Below are 19,249 nucleotides of genomic sequence, written 5' to 3' on the forward strand. Positions count from 1 at the left end.
ATGATCATGACAACTGATGCAGCAAAAGAACTGACAAAACTGAATACCTGTGCATGATAAAATCAGTCGCTGAACTAGGAATAGAGAGGAACTTCTTCTACTTAATAAGATTATCTATAGAAAACCATTCAGTTCAGTTCAGTTTGGTTGGGTCCAACTCTTTGCAATCCCATGAATCACAGCACACCAGGCCTCCCTGTCCATCACCAACATCTGGAGTTCACCCAAACCCATATTCATTGAGTCAGTGATGCCATCCCACCATCTCGTCCTCTGTCATTCCCTTCTCCTTCTGCCTTCAATCTTTCCCAGCATCAGGGTCTTTTCCAATGAGTCAGCTCTTGCCATCAGGTGGCCAATGTAGCAGAGTTTCAGCTTCAACATAAATCCCTCCAATGAACATTCAGGACTGATTTCTTCCTGGGTGGATTAGCTAGATCTCCTTGTAATACAAGGGACTTTAAAGAGTCTTCTCCAACACCACAGTTCAAAAGCATTAATTCTTCGGAGCTCAGCTTTCTTTATAGTCCAACTCTCACATCCATACATGAATACTGGAAAAACCACATCCTTGACTAGACAGACCTTTGTTGGCAAAGTAATGTCTCTGGTTTTTAATATGGTGTCTAGGTTGGTCCTAACTTTTTTTCCAAGGAGTAAGCATCTTTTTATTTAATCATATGTGAAGTTAGGCTCAAAGCATTCTCCAATATAATAGTGAACAAGGCAAAGAATATTTTTTGATGCTTTTGTAAATTTCTGCTTCTTTTGCAGTTTTATTTACAGACTATTAATGACACAGAAAGAGTACTAACAGTTCTTTATAGAGTATCTTCCAGATAAAATGAAATGGAAATGCCTTTTTCAAAACCAATTAAAAACCAGAGCACTGCCCAGATAATATTCTTCGTATTAAAATCAGCCTGCAACTACTGTGTAAACCTATTTACTTTATAATTTTAAATAGAAACATTTCAAAAATAAGGATATGCTATAAAACAGTATTTTCTCTATGAACAATATGTACTTCTGCTAATATAACCTCATTTAAACCTTCAATAGTTTAATCTATTGTTTATTGTAATACTTACAAAAGCTAATTATATTAATTGAATACACTGTTAGAGAAGCAATTGCATTTAATTTAGAAAAAAAATCTCCAGGAAAAAACACTTACTCTCAATGACTCCTGGAAGGAGGAGGCCTGGTACTGTGCATACTTAGCAATTGTAGTATGAGATCGATTACTTTCACAACGCCAGATTTTCTTTGTTCCAGTGGGATCCCAGTTTTCATCTGCTGGTTGCAACAACTGTGTTCTCACCTCTACTGTGTGTTCATTGTTAGCTTCTACCAAAGTTTTAGTAGAGAAAAGCCCTAGATCTACATGAATAAATAAATTTTAATAAAAAATAAAACTTTTTGGTATAATGAACGTTTCAAAAGTTGTTTACAAAAATTCTTTATGATGTTCCATCCATTTTCCTCAAGACTGCTTCAAGCCATATGAGGGTCAAACTTTCACAGCAGTCCCATGAATCATTAGATTTAATCACTGTGACAAGGTGTGAAGGTGTAACAAGGGACTGAGGGACATAAGCAGGCTCTGGATCTAATTTTACCTACATCTTACATTGCAAAATGTCTTCCATTAACTAACTCAAGTCATTCATGATGCTTAATTAAAAAGAAATAAAAATCTATCAAAAATTGTCAATGGCTAATATAGGCATCATGTTAAAAATGTGCTAAAGTGACTGAGACAGAAAGAAGGTTGTTTCCTACCATTAAAATGGTTTAATGGTTTCCTACCATTAAAATAAAAACTGGGGGAAACATCTAGGAAAAACTGTTTCTGGTAGTTTTTTTAAAAATGACAGTGAGAGAACTTTCAACTTACCCAATTTAAGAGCTCCAGCAAGGCCACGTATTACTGTAACAGGGTTTTTGGGATTTATACAAAATTGATGTAATGGAGGAAAGAAAGCATCACGTTTACTTTCCAACTGTAAAATTAAAATGTTTTGTTAGATTTCAGAAAATGACTAAGTATTGTCCTGAAATATGTTTTCATTTTTTGTCCAAGCATTTTTACATCAACAATATACTTTAGCCATTAACACTGAGTGCTGCATACTACAGTGTTTTAGCATTAGTCCTTTCAGGAAAATTCTATGAGGAGAAAATCACTATATACATTTATCTTTAAAAGGGATACACTTTAAATTTAATAAATTCTGAAATGGTGTTATTAACTTAGAACACAAATTTCACAAATAGATTGAAAATGGTTAGCAGTTCAAAAGTATTTCCCAAGTGTACTTACCAAGCATACCTCCAGAATTCTTATAAAAGAGGTATGGAAACAGTAAAATATAAACTTAAATATTAAAAGTGTTTTAAAGACTATAATCAAAATAAAAAATGATTCAATAACACCCAAGAAAGATAAATCTCCAGTTTGCATTTAATCCCCAAAAGTTCAGTTTCAGGGGTTGAGTTTTATTTTTATAACTAGACCTTCCTTTCACAATAAGTCAGTGTAATCTAATGTGGTAATTTAAGAGTAAAATTTGGTTTTATATAGCATCTGTAGGGTAAAGGAGTTAGAAAAGGTGAGGTTCAGAAAAAGAATGAAACTGGCACATTACAGGAACAGATCACCTTTAATGAGGAGAAAAGGGGCAGGAGTCAATTAGTGAGCTGCTGCACTTACCCAAGAAAAGAGTAAGTACATACAGGCATGTATGTGGAAAGCTACTGTCTTAAGGGGGCCTGTTCTTCTCCAAGGTTGTTCAGAGTGAGATCAGCCAGCTGGGAGCTGGGCATAATCAACCTTAATGTCCATTTTTTTAGGGGGGGTGGTGGTGAGAGAGTGCTTTGTTTTGCATAGAATGGTTGGGGGGGACCTGGAGGGGAGTTTTAATGCCAGGCTATTTTGAGCTGTGTAACTTTCCTTTAGCATCTAGTTTAAAAAGGGGCCAGATATCCAAAATGCTCTCTTACATATAGCATCATTCTAAATATTTACTCTTCAAATTTTAGCTTAGAAATTTTTCTTTTGTCTTAGAAGAGGATAGTTTAAGGACGGACAGCAGCTACACTTAAAAAAAAAAAATCACAGAAATTGTTTTGATTTAACTTAAATCAATTTTCTTTACCAAAGACCTATATTCCCCCAAAGTAAAAACATTTAGCTTCAAATTGAAAATTTTTAATTATTTATTCTTAACCTTTTTAATAACATGTACTAATCATAATTTCTACATTCTTAACCACTTTGTTACTTACAAACATTTTTGCTTTAATTTGAACCATAAAGTTAAGGTCTGTAAGGTAGCAGAATGTAGATTTAGAATCATGTAAACAAAAAACTAAGATAAAAACAATTAACTATTGCTACTCTCAGAGAATCTCAGTCTGTAGGTGAGACACACTTTAGATTTAAATCATCTCTTCAAAAAATCTTTCTAGAGTACAGTGCTAAAACTTTTTCAAAGAAAGGACAAATGGTAAGTATTTTTAAACAAATGCAAAGCAATCAGATAACATATAAATAAATGAATATGACTATGTAACAACAGAACTTTATTTACAAAAAGAGGCAGGGACCATATTCAGTCTGAGAGATGTTGTTTGTTATCTTCTAGGACACAAACATGGTTTTTCAAAGATTTCAACTCTAGAGAAAAATTTAATTTTCTCTAAAAAGATTTGCAATGGTTTAAAAATATATCTAAAGGCAGACAAGTTCAGATAACTGGGTTATTACTAATTAGCAAGAAGACTTACATATATACTAGGTGTGGGTGGATTCAACTTGTCCTTTGGCAAAGGTGGATATGGAGAAGTTGGTGGTTTTGGAGGAGGACATTTATCCAACAAATTGTGACTATTAGACAAGCCATTTTTATCTAAGTTCCTAGAAAAAAATTAGAAGAAATATATCAGTTATGCAATGATTGTAAAAACAGGAGATTAAAACAAGAGAAAAATCTTCTACATTCAGTAAAGTAAAATAATATACATTGTTTCTTCAGAACAAATAGTTGTATTTTTGGAGAACAGATTACAAATTCTATTTAAAATTTCAAATTATACAACTACAAAAGCTAAAGTAAAATCACCATTCCTTGTTTAGCTTTACTTTTGCTAAAGGGAAGGAAAGCCTGAAACTTAGGATTTTTTTGTAGAACTGCTGCTACTGCTAAGTCACTTCAGTCGTGTCCGGACTCTGTGTGACCCCACAGACGGCAGCCACCAGGCTCCCCCATCCCTGGGATTCTCCAGGCAAGAACACTGGAGTGGGTTGCCATTTTCTTCTCCAATGCAGGAAAGTGAAAAGTGAAAGTGTGAAAACTAAAGTTTCAGATGGTGTAAGTTATCAACTTTGAAATGCCATAAAAAACAGCTCATAGTGTGCAGAGCCTATTTTGGCCTTAGTTACCTGGATAGGGATCAAAGGGGGATTCTGGCAATGAAACTGAACAGTGCTAACCACTGAACCACCAGAGGATTCCCTATGATAGGGTTTATATAGTTACAAATTAAGTTAAAAATACAAACTTTTCTATTTTTAAACAATTTACAAATGTATATTACACTAAAATCTTACAATTAACTAGCAATTAAGTTTAAATGTTAAATCAGTCTCTAGGTTTCATTATCTGTCCACAAAGCATAGTGACTTGTGTGGTTCAGGTTGCCTGTATCTTAAGCTTCTAAATTTAAAAATACGATTCTAATTTATAAACTCCACAGAACTGAATTTACAACCAAAATACATGTCAGAAGCTAATATAGGAAAAAATATACCCTCCTTAGAACAACGTATTAAAGAGTCAATTATAATCTCTATATAATAAAAGGAATTGGTTTCAATGCTTAATTATGTCTGTCACTCTATACTTTCCATAAAATGATTTAAGTTGATTATAAAAGACTTATTTCCTAGTGAGAGATGTACTACAATATAACATAAATATTTTAGAATACCCTAACACATGGATCAAGGATTTAATTGTACTTGAAAAAAATTTTATAAGCTGATTTACCATCCTATATATGAAAAATGAGTGTGATTCTGCTTGTAGGATTTTTATAGTCTAGTAACAGAGCAAATTAAGAGTATATAGAAAACTGAAGCAATTCAAAGTAAAAATATATATGAAAACAGAAAAAAAAAAAAAAAAAAAAAAATGAGGCAAGAGCAAGGAACCCAAACTGGCCCAATTACTTAAATGGTGAACTTACATTTTAAAATTTTAACAGAAGCAAAAATGCTATAAATGAAACCAAAAACTGGCTGTTTAAAATTTTAATAACCCTTAAAATTTTTCTAAGAAATATAACAAAAGAGAACACGCTGCTCAAAAAGTACAATGAAATCAAAGGACCATTATTAGTATGTCCCTATTAATTAGTCAAATCAGAATCTAAAGTCATTTACCAAAAGAACCAATGTTTTTGAAAATAAAGGAACCATACTTTTTTTTCCTTTGTAAAATACCTATCAACCCTAAAGCATGAAGAGTTTGAACAAAAGAAACACATGAATTTCTAAATAGGTATGACTTCACTGCTATTCTAAGAAAAAGTTACCATAAAAATCCAAATGGGAAAGAAATGAAGTTGGGGAAAAAAGTGGAGGTGGCAAAGACTAAGAATATCTCACTGTAGCAAAAATGTTTTATTACTGAAAAATTACTTTAAAAATACCATACTTAAAAATACCTTACTGTGAACTTACTTTTGAACACATTTAAACACAAAAAAATGGGAGGTGCTCTGCAGATGAACTAATATACAGATTTTTTTTTTCCTTACTAAGTTTCTCATACAGAGTGATTAAATCCTCTCAACTACTGATTCCTTGAACTAATCAGAATTCAGTCCAGTAAAGAACACATCTGCTGCTGCTGCTGCTAAGTCGCTTTAGTTGTGTCCAACTCTGTGCAACCCAATAGACGGCAGCCCACCAGGCCCCACTGCCCCTGGGATTCTCCAGGCAAGAACACTGGAGTGGGTTGCCATTTCCTCCCACAATGCATGAAAGTGAAAAGTGAAAGTGAAGTCGCTCAGTCGTGTCCGATTCTTAGCGACCCCATGGACTGCAGCCTACTAGGCTCCTCTGTCCATGGGATTTTCCAGGCAAGAGTACTGGAGTGGGTTGCCACTGCCTTCTCCAAAGAACACATCAGCATTGGGTAATAGGAACTGTCTCCACATGACAGTTATTATTTGCTATCTATTCTGCTATGTTAAACTGGAGTAATTTTATCCTCAATTCAAAACCTGACATTCATGTTCTTTCCTCCTTCCTTTCTTGTCTATTCTTTATTTTTTCTCTTTATCACTGTTGGAGATGGTGATGGTATCCTTTCACTAGTAAACTGCCAGCCAAATTTACTGGAAAAACCATGCATCCATATGTAAGTTATTTTCAACTTACAAATTTACACAGTTTTAGCAATAAAACAAGTTCTTTTAGGGGTTTTGAGCTTAAAATTCAATCTAAAAAAGGTACCCCAATAATGATGCTTACATATATTTTGTAAAATAAGATGGGAAAATTAAAATTTAACCCACTGTGAAAGGCAAAAATTTCTTATTTACTCATATATTTTTAAAAATATCAATTATTTCCGTTTTTCTATTATTCTATCTCCAGTACAAACTACATAAACATTTAAGACTTGTGTCAGCTTAGAATTTTGTAATGCATATTCAGTGTTTGATCGGTGATGGTTTCTAAGATAATCTAAGTGTCTGAAAAATCTAAACATGTTTTAGTTTCAGCAATTGATGAGAGGTAAAGACTCCCAGTTTCAGAAGACTTATAGTAATTAAGCAATAATTCTTTTTTTATATTTGAAATTCAAAACCTGAATTAAAATAGTCAAAATAGATAAAAAAAACTTCAGATTTATATTTAATGGTACATATCTTCTATTTTATTTCATTATAATATCAATTATTATTCAATTTCAAATTGAATTATTATTCAAATTTGTTTTAGAAAATTACACAGAAACATTACCCCTAGTACTTTAACTATCACACAAGTTTTACTCTTCTATACAGCATCTAAACATGAGAAATAAGATAATTTTAGATTAGATTTTAAACAAACAGAATAAAAATAGTACTTTAAAATGTGTTCAACAGTTTTCTTTTTGAGACAATAAAACTGCTGAAAAATTGTGCTGGTGGTTGGTGCATTATATGGAAATATACTAAAAACCATTGTACTGTACATTTTAGGGATATATTGTAAGGTATGTCAATTATATCTTAATAAAGGTGTTTTCAAAAAACGTGAATGAGTAAGACTGTGCAGAATGTGGAAATTTATACAATTTCACAATATCAAAGAAGGTGTTTCTCATCTTTTTGAGTCTTATTTTTTGTTTGAAGGCAATAAAACCCACTTAAGAAATAAACTTTTGAAGTTCATTCTTTTAAGAATAATAGAATATAGCTTGACTCCCAAAGTGACTGGTGGTCTATTAACACTTCTCAAATCTTTGTTCCTTTCTCTTATTGCTCCTGCCTGTTTAAAATCTCTTCTAGAATCACAGAAAATGTTGCCAGAAAGAAAACAATCAATAAGGTTTTACAGGTTTTTTATCAAATATAATTTAATCCATTCACTGGTTTCAATCCCCAATCATAGAGAATATGGCTAATCAACAGAACTCAGTAACACTAGAAATGTGCTTCTCACAATATGGTATAGAAAAATGCTTTTCACATGTAATACACTGAGAGTTTATGCATAATACTGAGGAATAACAAAGTTCCTTTTGAAATAGTTATTTTAGGCAAGTGACTACATAATTACCTTTTATATTTTTTATAAAATACAAATATTATTTCAGTTTTCTGATCAAGTCAGAAGTGAACTATTTTCAATTTGTGATAAACTTTTCCATACTAACCTGCATGCCTTCAGAACTTCTGTAGAATTTGAGTATATGGACACAGACATTGATGGTATGATTGGAGAATCAGGTTTGCGGCTAATCATAGGCAGACTTGTATTTTTAGAGCTGTGTGAGTTCTCTAGCCCTTTTCCATTAACTGTTTGTAACCTAATATGAGAACTGCTGATGCTGGTAACACCAAAGGTAGTGGTGTGGTCGACAGATTTTAGAGCAGTTGTAGAGATGATTGAAGAGTGTAAAGAGGCAACAGAATTATTAGTCGTTGTATGACTTTCTGGGTGAATACTATTGACTTTGTCACATGCTCCAGTTATCATAGTGTCATTGGCTTTTCCAATCAACAAGGAAGAGATCTGAGGATTGTCTGAAATAAAATTTGGTGATGTAGAATCTCCACTGTTTGGACTACAAATAGGTTCTGCCATCAACTGCTGAACACGATTAGAAAGTCCCTTGACACCAGCACAGCCATTAGGTTTATCTTCAGTATGACTGCTTATTTCAGGCACAGAAGATCTATTTCCTGAAGGTGTGCTCTCTTTGGTATAACAAATGCCTTGCTGGTCACCTGAGGTAGCAATATGAGAGAGGTGATTGAAAGCAGTTCCCTGTGTTACTGAACTAGTAGGTAGCATTCTATGTGAAGTCTGAATATTAGTGCTAGCTGCCTGGAGATACAGGGCAGGATCAGTGGAAAATGAAGGCTGTTCATCATTAGATCCTGGCAAGTGTGAATTCTGACCTTTGTTAAACCCCTAAAAAAAAGAGAAAAACAGACTTTTAAAATTCCATACTGTAAGTTCCAGCCAGATATTAAACAAACACCTAATGCATAAAAAGAACAACACTGAGGATTAAAAATGTTAAATAAAAGCTAAACAACTAAATGTGTAATATAATATAACCAAAATTGTAAAAATCATTTTTAAAAGTTTCATAATCTTATCGTTAAAGTGGTTAGTAATCTTGAGGGAAAATCGTATTTCTGGGCTGCGTAACTGATTTCATTTACTAGTGTAGTAACATAATTCTTCATGGAAGTCTTTGAGAAATTTTAGTGTCTAATTCAGATATATACATTTTCATTAAAAGAGAAATGACTCAGTAAATTTAGATATGGAAAAACATACATATAGTCATTATAGATTGAAGCTATGAACACATCTTAAAGAAACTAGATCACCAATCATAACAATGTATTATGTGTAATATGGAAACAGTGTATATATTAATCTTTTAAGATTAATATTGAATCTGTAACAGAAAAGTAACAGCTATCCTCAAAGAAAGCATATGAAATCTTATTAATTTTTTCCAAGGAATAACTTCAATCTTTCCTAGCCTCAGTCAAGGTCTTTCCTAATGAGTCAGGTCTTTGCATCAGGTGGCCAACATATTAGAGCTGCAGCTTCAGCATCAGTCCTGCCAATGAATATTCAGGACCGCTTTCCTTTAAAATTGAGTGGTTTGTACTTCTTGCACTCCAAGGGACTCTCAAGAGTTTTCTACAGCACCACACTGAGAAAGCATCAATTCTTTGGCACTCACCTTTCTTTAGGGTCCAACTCTCACATCGATTCATGACTACTGGAAAAACAATAGCTCTGACTAGACAGTGAAGTCACTTTATTTTAGTCAGTCTCTACTTTTTAATATACTGTCTAGGTTGGTCACAGCTTTTCCTCCAAAGAGCAAGCATCTTTTAATTTCATGGCTGCTGTCACCATCTGCAGTGATTTTGGAGCCCCTAAAAATAAAGCCTCTCACTATTTCCACTGTTTCCCCATCTACTTGCCATGAAATGATGGGACCAGATGACATGATTTTCGTTTCCTGAATGTTGAGCTTTAAGCCAACTTTTCACTCTCCTCTTTCACTTTCATCATGAGGCTTTTTAGTTCCTCTTCACTTTCTGCCATAAGGGTGGTGTCATCTGCATATCTAAGGTTACTGATGTTTTTCCCAGCAATCTTGATTCCAGCTTGTGCTTCATCCAGTCCAGCATTTCTCATGATGTACTCTGCATGTAAGTTAAATAAGCAGGATGACAATATACAGCCTTGATATACTCCTTTCCCAATTCTGAACCAGTCCCTTGTTACATGCCTGGTACCAACTGTTGCTTCTTGAGCTGCATACAGGTTACACAGAAGACAGGTATGGTGGTCTGATATTTCCATCTCTTTAAGAATTTTCCACAGTTTCTTATGATTCACCATGAAAGGCTTCAGAGCAGTCCATGAAGGAGTAGATGTTTTTCTGGTACTTCCTTAACTCCTCTATGATCCAGTGGATGTCTGGTTCCTCTGCCTTTTCTAATCCAGCTTGTATATCTGGAAGTTCTCAGTTCATGTACTGCTGAAGTTTAGTTTGGAGGATTTTGAGCATTATTTTGCCAGCATGTGAAATGAGTGCAATTGTATGGTAGATTCAACATTCTTTGGCATTGCTGTTCTTTGGGACTGGAATGAAAACTAACCTTTTTCAATCCTGTGGCTACAGATGTGTTTTCCAAATTTACTGGTATATGAAGTGTTGAACTTTAAGAACATCATCTTCTAGGATTTGAAATAGCTCACTGGAATTTAATCACCCGTTTTGTGTTTCCTGTCTAGAGAAGATCCTTTAGCATTTGCTGGAGAGTTGGTCTGGTGGTGCTGAATTCTCTCAGTTTTTGCTTGTCTGTGAAGATTTTGATTTCTCCTTCATATGTGAATGAGATCCTTGCTGGGTACAGTAATCTGGGTTGTAGGTTTTTCTCTTTCATCACTTTAAGTATGTCCTACCATTCCCTTCTGGCTGGAAGCATTTCTATTGAAAGATCAGCTGTTATCCTCATGGGAATCCTCTTGTGTGTTATCTGTTGTTTTTCCCTTGCTGCTTTTAATATTTGTTCTTTGTGTTTGATCTTTGTTAACTTCCCTAAAATGGGAAAGGAAATAATCACATGTGTCTTGGGGTGTTTTGCCTTAGGTTTATCCTGTTCGGGACTCTGGGTTTCTTGGACTTGGGTGATTACTTCCTTTCCCATTTTAGGGAAGTTTTCAACTATTATTTCAAGTATTTTCTCATGGTCTTTCTTTTTGTCTTCTTCTTCTGGGATTCCTATGATTTGAATGTTGGGGTGTTTAACATTGACCTGGAGGTCTCTGAAACTGTCCTCATTTCTTTTAATTCACTTTCTTTTTTCCTCTCTGATTCATTTATCTCTACCATTCTATCTTCTACTTCACTAATCCTATCTTCTGCTCTGTTATTCTACTATTTGTTCCCTCCAGAGTGTTTTTCATCTCATTTACTGCATTATTCATTATATACTGACTCTTTTTTATTTCTTCTAGGTCCTTGGTTAAACCTTTCTTGCATCTTCTCAATCCTTGTCTCCAGGCTGTTTATCTGTGATTCCATTTTGATTTCAAGATTTTGGACAATTTTCACTACCATTATTCTGAATTCTTTATCAGGTAGATTCCCTATCTCTTCCTCTGGAATTTAATCACTTCCACTAGCATTGTTCATGGTAAGACTTCCTCAGGGCCACCTGACTTCACACTCCAGGATGTCTGAGTCTATGTGAGTGATCACACCACTATGGTTATCCCAGTAAAAAAGGCCTTTCTTGTATAATTTTTCTGTGTATTCTAGCCACTTCTTAATCTCTTCTGTTTCTGTGAGGTCTTTCTTCTTTTTGTATTCAATAATACTTGATACTTAATATGTACAGAATAGGTTTCCTTTTAGAGTTCACATGACAGATTAGGAGAAATATAAGTCTCAATAACAGAATTAAAATCATAAAAAATATATTCCCTGAACAAAACAGAATAATACCAATCATTAAAAATATAATCAGAAAAATACCAAAACTTTGAAAAATATTAAACAGAATTCTGAATGTTTGAAATCAGGATATCACAAAAGAAATTAGAAATTAACTTAAGGCAATACTTCAAAAACAAATCAAGAATATAACTCTATTCATAACAACTGAAAAAGATGACTGAGAGAAGTTAAAAGAGAACTAAGTAAATGGAGAGAAACTATATTCATGGTTCCGAAAAATTAGTAATTTGACTTAAACACATAACACAATTCTATTAAGTGCCAGTGGATACTTTTGATACAAATTGACATAATAACCCTAAAATTATATGAAGACTAAATAAAAGACAGCAGAATCAAATCAACTATAAAAGGAAAGACAATGTTATACAAGTATTATCTAAATCTCAGAACATATTCTGAAGTTACAGTGATCAAGACAATGAAGAAGTATTAATAAAAACTATATTGATCAGCAGACAAAAGAGTGGAAAATAAAAACAACCCTGGGACAAAGAGATAATCTGTAAGCATATAACTATTTAAACTGAATCAATCATTTAGTAACTTTGCAGAACAAAAAGCACCACAGTGCCTAAATGAGGTCACTGATAAAGAGTTCCACCAAAAATTCAGGAAGAAATTATGCCAGTGCTCAATAACCTGTTCCAGAAAATAGAAGCAGACACAATCTTTCAACTATACTATGAGGTCAAGGACAGTGACTACCCTAATACTAAAAACACTGAGAGAAAACTACAGACCAAAGAAAAATCCTCAACAAAGTATCAGCAGATCACATCCAACTATGCAGAAAGACATTTATACACTATGGCCAAAGAGGATTTATCCAATGCATCCAAGGTTCATTCAACATTAGAAAAATCAATCATTATAATATATCACGCATCCACAGGTTAAAAAAGAAAATCCACATAATCATGACAACTGATACAGCAAAAGAACTGACAAAACCGAATACTTGTGCATGATAAAATTACTGTCACTGAACTAGGAACAGAGATGAACTTCCTCCACTTAATAAAATTATCTATAGAAAACCTCTAGCTAACGTCGTACGTTAAGTTGGGCTCAAAGCATTCCCCAATAGCATACAAAACAAGGCAAGGATGTTCCCCTCTCACCACTCTTTCATCTACCACACTAAAGTAAACTGATATAACGAAACAAGAAAATGATGTAAAATGGATACAGATTAAAATTAAAAAGGAAAAAATGAAGCTCTTTGTTCAAACTGACACAATTGCCAGTGAAGAAATTAAAAGAATCAAGAAACCTACTTAGAAAGGTTAGTAAGAATATAGAAATGTTGCAAAATATACAGTTAATATAAAAAAGTTAAACACATTTTTATACTAGTAATGAACAAGTGTAATTTCTAAGGAATCTGCCTGCTAATGCAGGAGACAATGGGTTTGATCCCTGAGTCGGAAAGATCCTCTGGAGAAGGAAATAGCAACCCGCTTCAGTATTCTTCCCTAGAGAATCCCGTGATCAGAGGAGCTTGGCAGTCTACAGTCCATGGGGTCCCAAGAGTCAGACATGGTTTAGACTAAACAACAACCACTGCATTAGCACTTGCCCTAAAATGAAATATGTAGGAAAAACTCAATGAAATAGGTATCTGAAACCTTTACGAAAAAAGTACAAAGCATTGATTAAAAAATAACTAAGTAACAGGAGAGAGTTTCCACATTCTTCAGAAGTAAAACTTAGTATTATTTAAGATGTCAGTTTTTACAAACTTGATTCACAGATTCTATGCAAGCAAATAAAAATTCAATGTTATTTTTACAAATGTTTAACAAAGTGATTCTCACATAGTAAGGAGAGACAAAAGACCCCCAAAGTTCAACATAATGTTGAAGTTCAACATTAGAGGACTAACAACAGGTTTATTTAATGATTTTAATATAAAGGTAAATTAATCAAGGCAGCATGGTACTGATAAAAGAAACAGATAAATGATCAACATAACAAAATATACAGCAGATAAATAAATCTACAAAAATACAGTTAACTAATCTCTGACAACAGAGCACAGGCAATGAAATGAAGCAGAGGCAGTCTTTTCAAGGAATGGTGTGGAAAATCTGAGAATTCATATTGAAAAAAGAATCTCTGGGACTTCTCTGGTGGTTGAGCAGTTAAGAATTTGCCTGCCAATCAGGGGACACAGGAATGAACCCTGGTCCAGAAGGATCTCACATGCCGTGAAGTAACTAAGCCTGTGCCCTGCAACTACTGAAATCTGTGTGCACCGGATTCTGCAAGCCACAATTATTGAGCTTGTGTGCTACAACTACCAAGCCAGTGCACCAAAGCCTGTGCTCCACAACAAGGGACAGCACCACAAGGAAAAAGTCGTGCATCACAACTGGAGTAGCCTCTGTTCTCTTCAAATAAAGAAAGCCTGCACACAGAAATAAAGACAAGGCATATTCAAAAATACATATATACATAAACATTTTTTAATATTTAGTAGAAGAAAAAGGAAAATTTTTACACATTACACCATAAACAAAAATTAACTCCAAGTGAGCCTTAGACTCAAATATAAAATGCAGAAGTATGGAACTCCTAGAAGGTAATATGGGTGAAATTATGTAGCATGGTGCTAACTTTTAAATATACTTTCTAAGGCACTGTCGAAAGAATTGATAAGCTGGAGTTTATTAAAATTTAAAACTTCTGTGAAAGATACTGTAAGATAATGAGAAGGTAAATTAAGACTGGGAAAATATATTTACAAAAGGCATTGCTCTTCAGTCACTCAGTCAGTTCTGACTCAATGCAACCCCATGGACTGCAGCACACCAGGTTTCCCCGTCCATCACTATCTTCTGGGGTTTGATCAAAGTCTATGTCCATAGAGTTGATGAAGAACTGATGCTGAAGCTAAAGCTCCAATACTTTAGCCACCTGATGCAAAGAATTGACTCATTAGAAGAGACCATGAACTGGGAAACAGTGAAGGCAGGAGGAGAAGAGGACGACAGAGGATGAGATGTCAGATGGCATCACTGACTCATTGGACATTAGTTTGAGTAAGCTCCATGAGTTGGTATCAGACAGGGAAGCCTAGCATGCTACAGTCCATGGTGTTGCAAAGAGTTGGACAAGACTCAGCGACTGAACTGAACATGCTCCAAAAATAATCATTTATGCTAGAGTAAAAAAAAAAAAAATTGATACATCAATACCTCCCTACTGAATCAGTAAAATTCAAAACACATCAACTGAATGTGTCCACCAAAATGCTACACTGAAGTTAAGTCTTCACTGTATGTGGAAGCAAGGTCTTCAAAGGTGATTAGGTTAAAAAATCTGGAGCTTTGAAGAAAGGAATTTGTGTGTCTTATAAAAGAAACCATCAAGGGACTTCCCTGATTGCTCAGTGCTAAGGAATCTGTCTGTCAATGCAGGAAGCATGGGTTTGATTTCTGTGTCGAAGAGACCCCACATGCTTTGGGAGCAACTATGCTCAGTAGTTATGGTTACTGAACCTGTGCTCTAGAGCCCAGGAACCACAACTACTGAGCCTGTGCTCTGCAACAAGATACCACCCAAATGAGAAGGCTGAGCATCACAACTAGAAAGTAGCCCCCACTCACGATAGAGAAAATCCTGTGCAGCAACAAAGACCCAGCACAGCCCAAAACAAACAAACACATAAAAGACCAACCACAGACATTCATTTTGTGAACTACAAGTACAATGAGAAGAGAGTCAACTATGAGTAAGAAAGAGAGCTCTCAAAAAACATCAAAATCTGCTGATGACTTGATCTTGGATTTCTCTGACTCCAGGAGTATGATAAATAAAAAGTCTGCTGTTTATTTAGCACTCATTCTGTGGTACTTCGGAGAAGGCAATGGCACCCCACTCCAGTACTCTTGCCTGGAAAATCCCATGGATGGAGGAGCCTGGTAGGCTGCAGTCCACAGGGTTGCTAAGAGTCAGATACGACTGAGCGACTTCACTTTTACTTTTCACTTTCATGCATTGGAGAAGGAAATGGCACCCCACTCCAGTGTTCTTGCCTGGGGAATCCCAGGGACAGTGGAGCCTGGTGGGCTGCCATCTATAGGGTTGCACAGAGTAGGACATGACTGAAGTGACTTAGCAGCAGTTGTGGTACTTTGAGTCTCCCTAGACCCAGCAACTCTCAGCTGGTGGGAGAAGCTAGAGCAAACAGAAGCCTCAGTTACTGAGGGAGGCAATGAACATAAAAGTCTTTTTAGAAAATAGCTGTCAGTTTCTTAGAAAAGTAATTAGTACTCTTACAGTATGATCCATTCATCATGCTCTTCAGTTTTTACCTGAATGAGTTAAGAACTAAGTCCACACAAATCTGCACAAGAATGTTTACCATGGATTTACATATAACTATATAAATACAAAGTGAGTGGATAAACAAAGTGCAGTTAATGCAAACAACAGAATACTACTAAGTGATCAAAAGTAAATATACTTATTATCTCAAGGAAACACAAAGAAAACTAAATGTATATTGGTAAGAGAAAATAATTCTAAACAGGCAACATCCTGTATGCTTTTAATTATATGACAATCCAGAAAAAGCAACTATATAGACGATAATAAGACCTGTTGTTTCTACATATTGAAAGAAGGCTAGAGGAATAAACAGTGCACAGGGTATGTTTATGAATCTATTTTTTACTGAAGATTGATGCATATTATACACACTTTGTCAAAATCAATATAATGTGCAATAGAAAGAATGTAATAGAATGTAAATTATGGGGCTCTATCACATTCTAGTATACGATGTTCAGCATTAGTGGAAACATTGGTAGGGGGAGTAGTTTTAGGGACTTTTTATAATTTCTGCTCAGTTTTTAAAAACCATTTAAAGTGTTATAAAATGTACTTAATAAGTTTTAAGGAGGTGGCTGTTCAAGAAATCCCTATCTCTATATTAAAACTCTGAATGTCCGTCATTTCCTCTTAGGATTCATCAACCCCTTCACAAATTAAACCTGATTCTTTGTGTTTGCTCTTCATAAACTACACTGTAGCCACATTTGCTGTGACGTGCTCTTCTAAATTCAGTTCTCTGAGACTGTAACTTCTTAGTTCCCTCCTAAGCTACTTTCTCCACAGTGCAAATCAGATTTTATTTTAATTTATCATAGGTGAATCTTTTTTCATTAGGCTTTTTACCACACAAAAATAAATGCTTCAAAGTTAGCAGAATATTGACTATATGCAGGATATATCTGCATATATTAAATAACTGCAATTAAAAATCATGGCCACGATACTTTCATTCATTAAGCAATGGAATCTGAAAGAACTATATGTCTGTGTTTTTTTTTCTTTACCTTCAGACTGTCTAGCATAATTCATATATATATTAATTTACACTAGATACGTAACTACCATGTGCACAGATGACCTTCCAACATTGTATTAATATCGAAACACAAAATTCTGAGATAATTGTGAATTGTGAAAAAAGAAAAGATAATATTTCTTAAACTCTAATTTCTTCTCCTCCAAAAGTATACAAGTCAAAGAAAAATTACTATGTAAAAAGTAAAGCAGCTAATCTTTCTTTTACCTGAGTGGAGTTAGATAGTTGTTTTCTCCATGGCTCTTCTGTGCTGCTGGTCAGGTTTGTGCAGTTATGAGGTAGAGTGAATGTGTTTTGCTGCAGATAAGGCACATTTCCATTATTTCCACTTCGTGTTAAGTAATTATTGCCTACCAAATTAGTGTCTGTACACCCTAGTGGTTTTGAGGTGCCAGAAAGAATATAGCGTGCAGGAAAAGGTCCACTGGACAAAGGATTTTCAAAACAAGCAGAGTGCACTTCAGGCTGAGAGACACTAGATACTCTGGGTACAGCAGAATGTGGTTGCTGGCTAGAGAGAGAGTTTGTAGGCAGTGATGAATCAGCTATTGGCCCATTAGGAATTCCAGTAGTTTGTCCTGTTTGTCTCATCTTCAAAAACAAAAAAGAAAACCTGCTTGTGTGACTTTGAAAATGTGTTATCAATACATCCCTAACTTTATCATAACATTTAATCTCTCCAGGTTAAAAAACATACATTTTAGAAATGAAATGCTATGTTTATATAGGTAAAGCAAAATCTTTTTCACTATATAGTTAAAAGAAGCCTTTTTATTAGGGGTATGAGAGCAAAAGAAAGCAATTGAAAACAGTGAGTTAGTCATTTACAGGCTTTATTTCTCATCATGAAGTAAGGGATTTCAGATGGCTATTCCATTTATGCCAAATCTTTCAAAATAATCCTTAAAACTTCTCCCCTTCAGTATATTTTCTTTAATTGTAAAGTAATAAAAAGGAAGCCTATAGAACACACCTGAAATATGCAAAAAACATAAATATATTTCCTATTGTTTTCCAAATTAATTTATAGCTATTAAAAAATAATAACACTGTCCCCCAGTGGTATTTAAAGCTCAGATATATAAATTCTAATGACTATACATAAAAATTAGATATAAGCATTAGTAAATTCTTAAGTGATGTAGTAGTCAAGAAAAATACTTAACATAAATGATAAATATTTATAAAGAAAATGGGATACATACTTGTTGCATTAAGACAAACTGACTTTCCAACTGTTGCAGCATCAGTTTCTGTGTCGTATTTAAATTATCTCTATCTGTGCGTAGCTGTTCCAAGTACTAGAAAAATTTTAAAGTACACAAAGGTAAATCAAAGAAATAAATAAGTCACCAGCAAGCAACTTGTAACTGAAAAGTCTACAAACCAAGCAATTTTGTGTGTGACATACAGTAATTTCTAACCAAATGTAATCAATACCAAAATGAAGTCATTACAAAAAGCTAAAAAAGATTTTAAAAAATAAGAATTCACTCGATGAAAATAATTTTTGTGTTTTGAATTAAATGCATTATATGGAAAGGAAAGGAAATTATAATTCAAAGAGAAAGTTGTTTAACTATAAAATGTACCATAACAAAAGTGCTTAAGGGCAGCCTTGTTTATAATAGGCAGAAATTATGTAAAAGTCTAACAACAGAAGTCTAGTTAAACAATATATGGCTTCCAAGAAATTTTAAAAAGTAGCATCATGTAGCCATGAAGAACAAAGTAGCCATAAAATACATGAAAATATCTCAAAGATAGACCTTTGAGGAAGGTGAGCAGAGAGAGAAGATACAATAGTCAACAAGCTATATAAGGGATAAAAAGAAAACTGAGATCAGCACATTTTCTTGTACATGTATATGCATCTCTAGAAACAAAAGGAAAAAAAAAACAGAGAAACTACTAATACTGATTATTTGTTGGAAAGAGAAATTAAGTAGCTGGAGGCAGGAACTTCAAGGACTCTTTAAAACCTGTGCACCTCTATCACCTAGTAATTCTTAAATTTCAAATATAGGAATGTATTACTTATTTTCTAAAATGTAGAAAACAAAAATGTATTAAGATTTCT

General features: G+C 34.2%; 1 protein-coding gene across 1 annotated transcript in view; it reads right to left on the reverse strand.

The window, feature by feature from the left end:
* Positions 1 to 19,249, reverse strand: part of LOC132344466 (lysine-specific demethylase 6A) — a 185,414-nt gene that overhangs the window by 45,267 nt on the left and 120,898 nt on the right. The window contains exons 15-20 of the mRNA XM_059884061.1: positions 18,375 to 18,470; positions 17,377 to 17,760; positions 7,941 to 8,701; positions 3,793 to 3,922; positions 1,901 to 2,006; positions 1,178 to 1,383 (exon numbers count right to left, since the gene is read on the reverse strand). Coding sequence (XP_059740044.1) covers positions 1,178 to 1,383; positions 1,901 to 2,006; positions 3,793 to 3,922; positions 7,941 to 8,701; positions 17,377 to 17,760; positions 18,375 to 18,470 — 1,683 coding nt within the window. The remainder of the gene's footprint in view (positions 1 to 1,177; positions 1,384 to 1,900; positions 2,007 to 3,792; positions 3,923 to 7,940; positions 8,702 to 17,376; positions 17,761 to 18,374; positions 18,471 to 19,249) is intronic.

The sequence above is a fragment of the Bos taurus genome, chromosome Y (assembly GCF_002263795.3).
Source record: "Bos taurus isolate L1 Dominette 01449 registration number 42190680 breed Hereford chromosome Y, ARS-UCD2.0, whole genome shotgun sequence".
NCBI lineage: Eukaryota > Metazoa > Chordata > Mammalia > Artiodactyla > Bovidae > Bos > Bos taurus.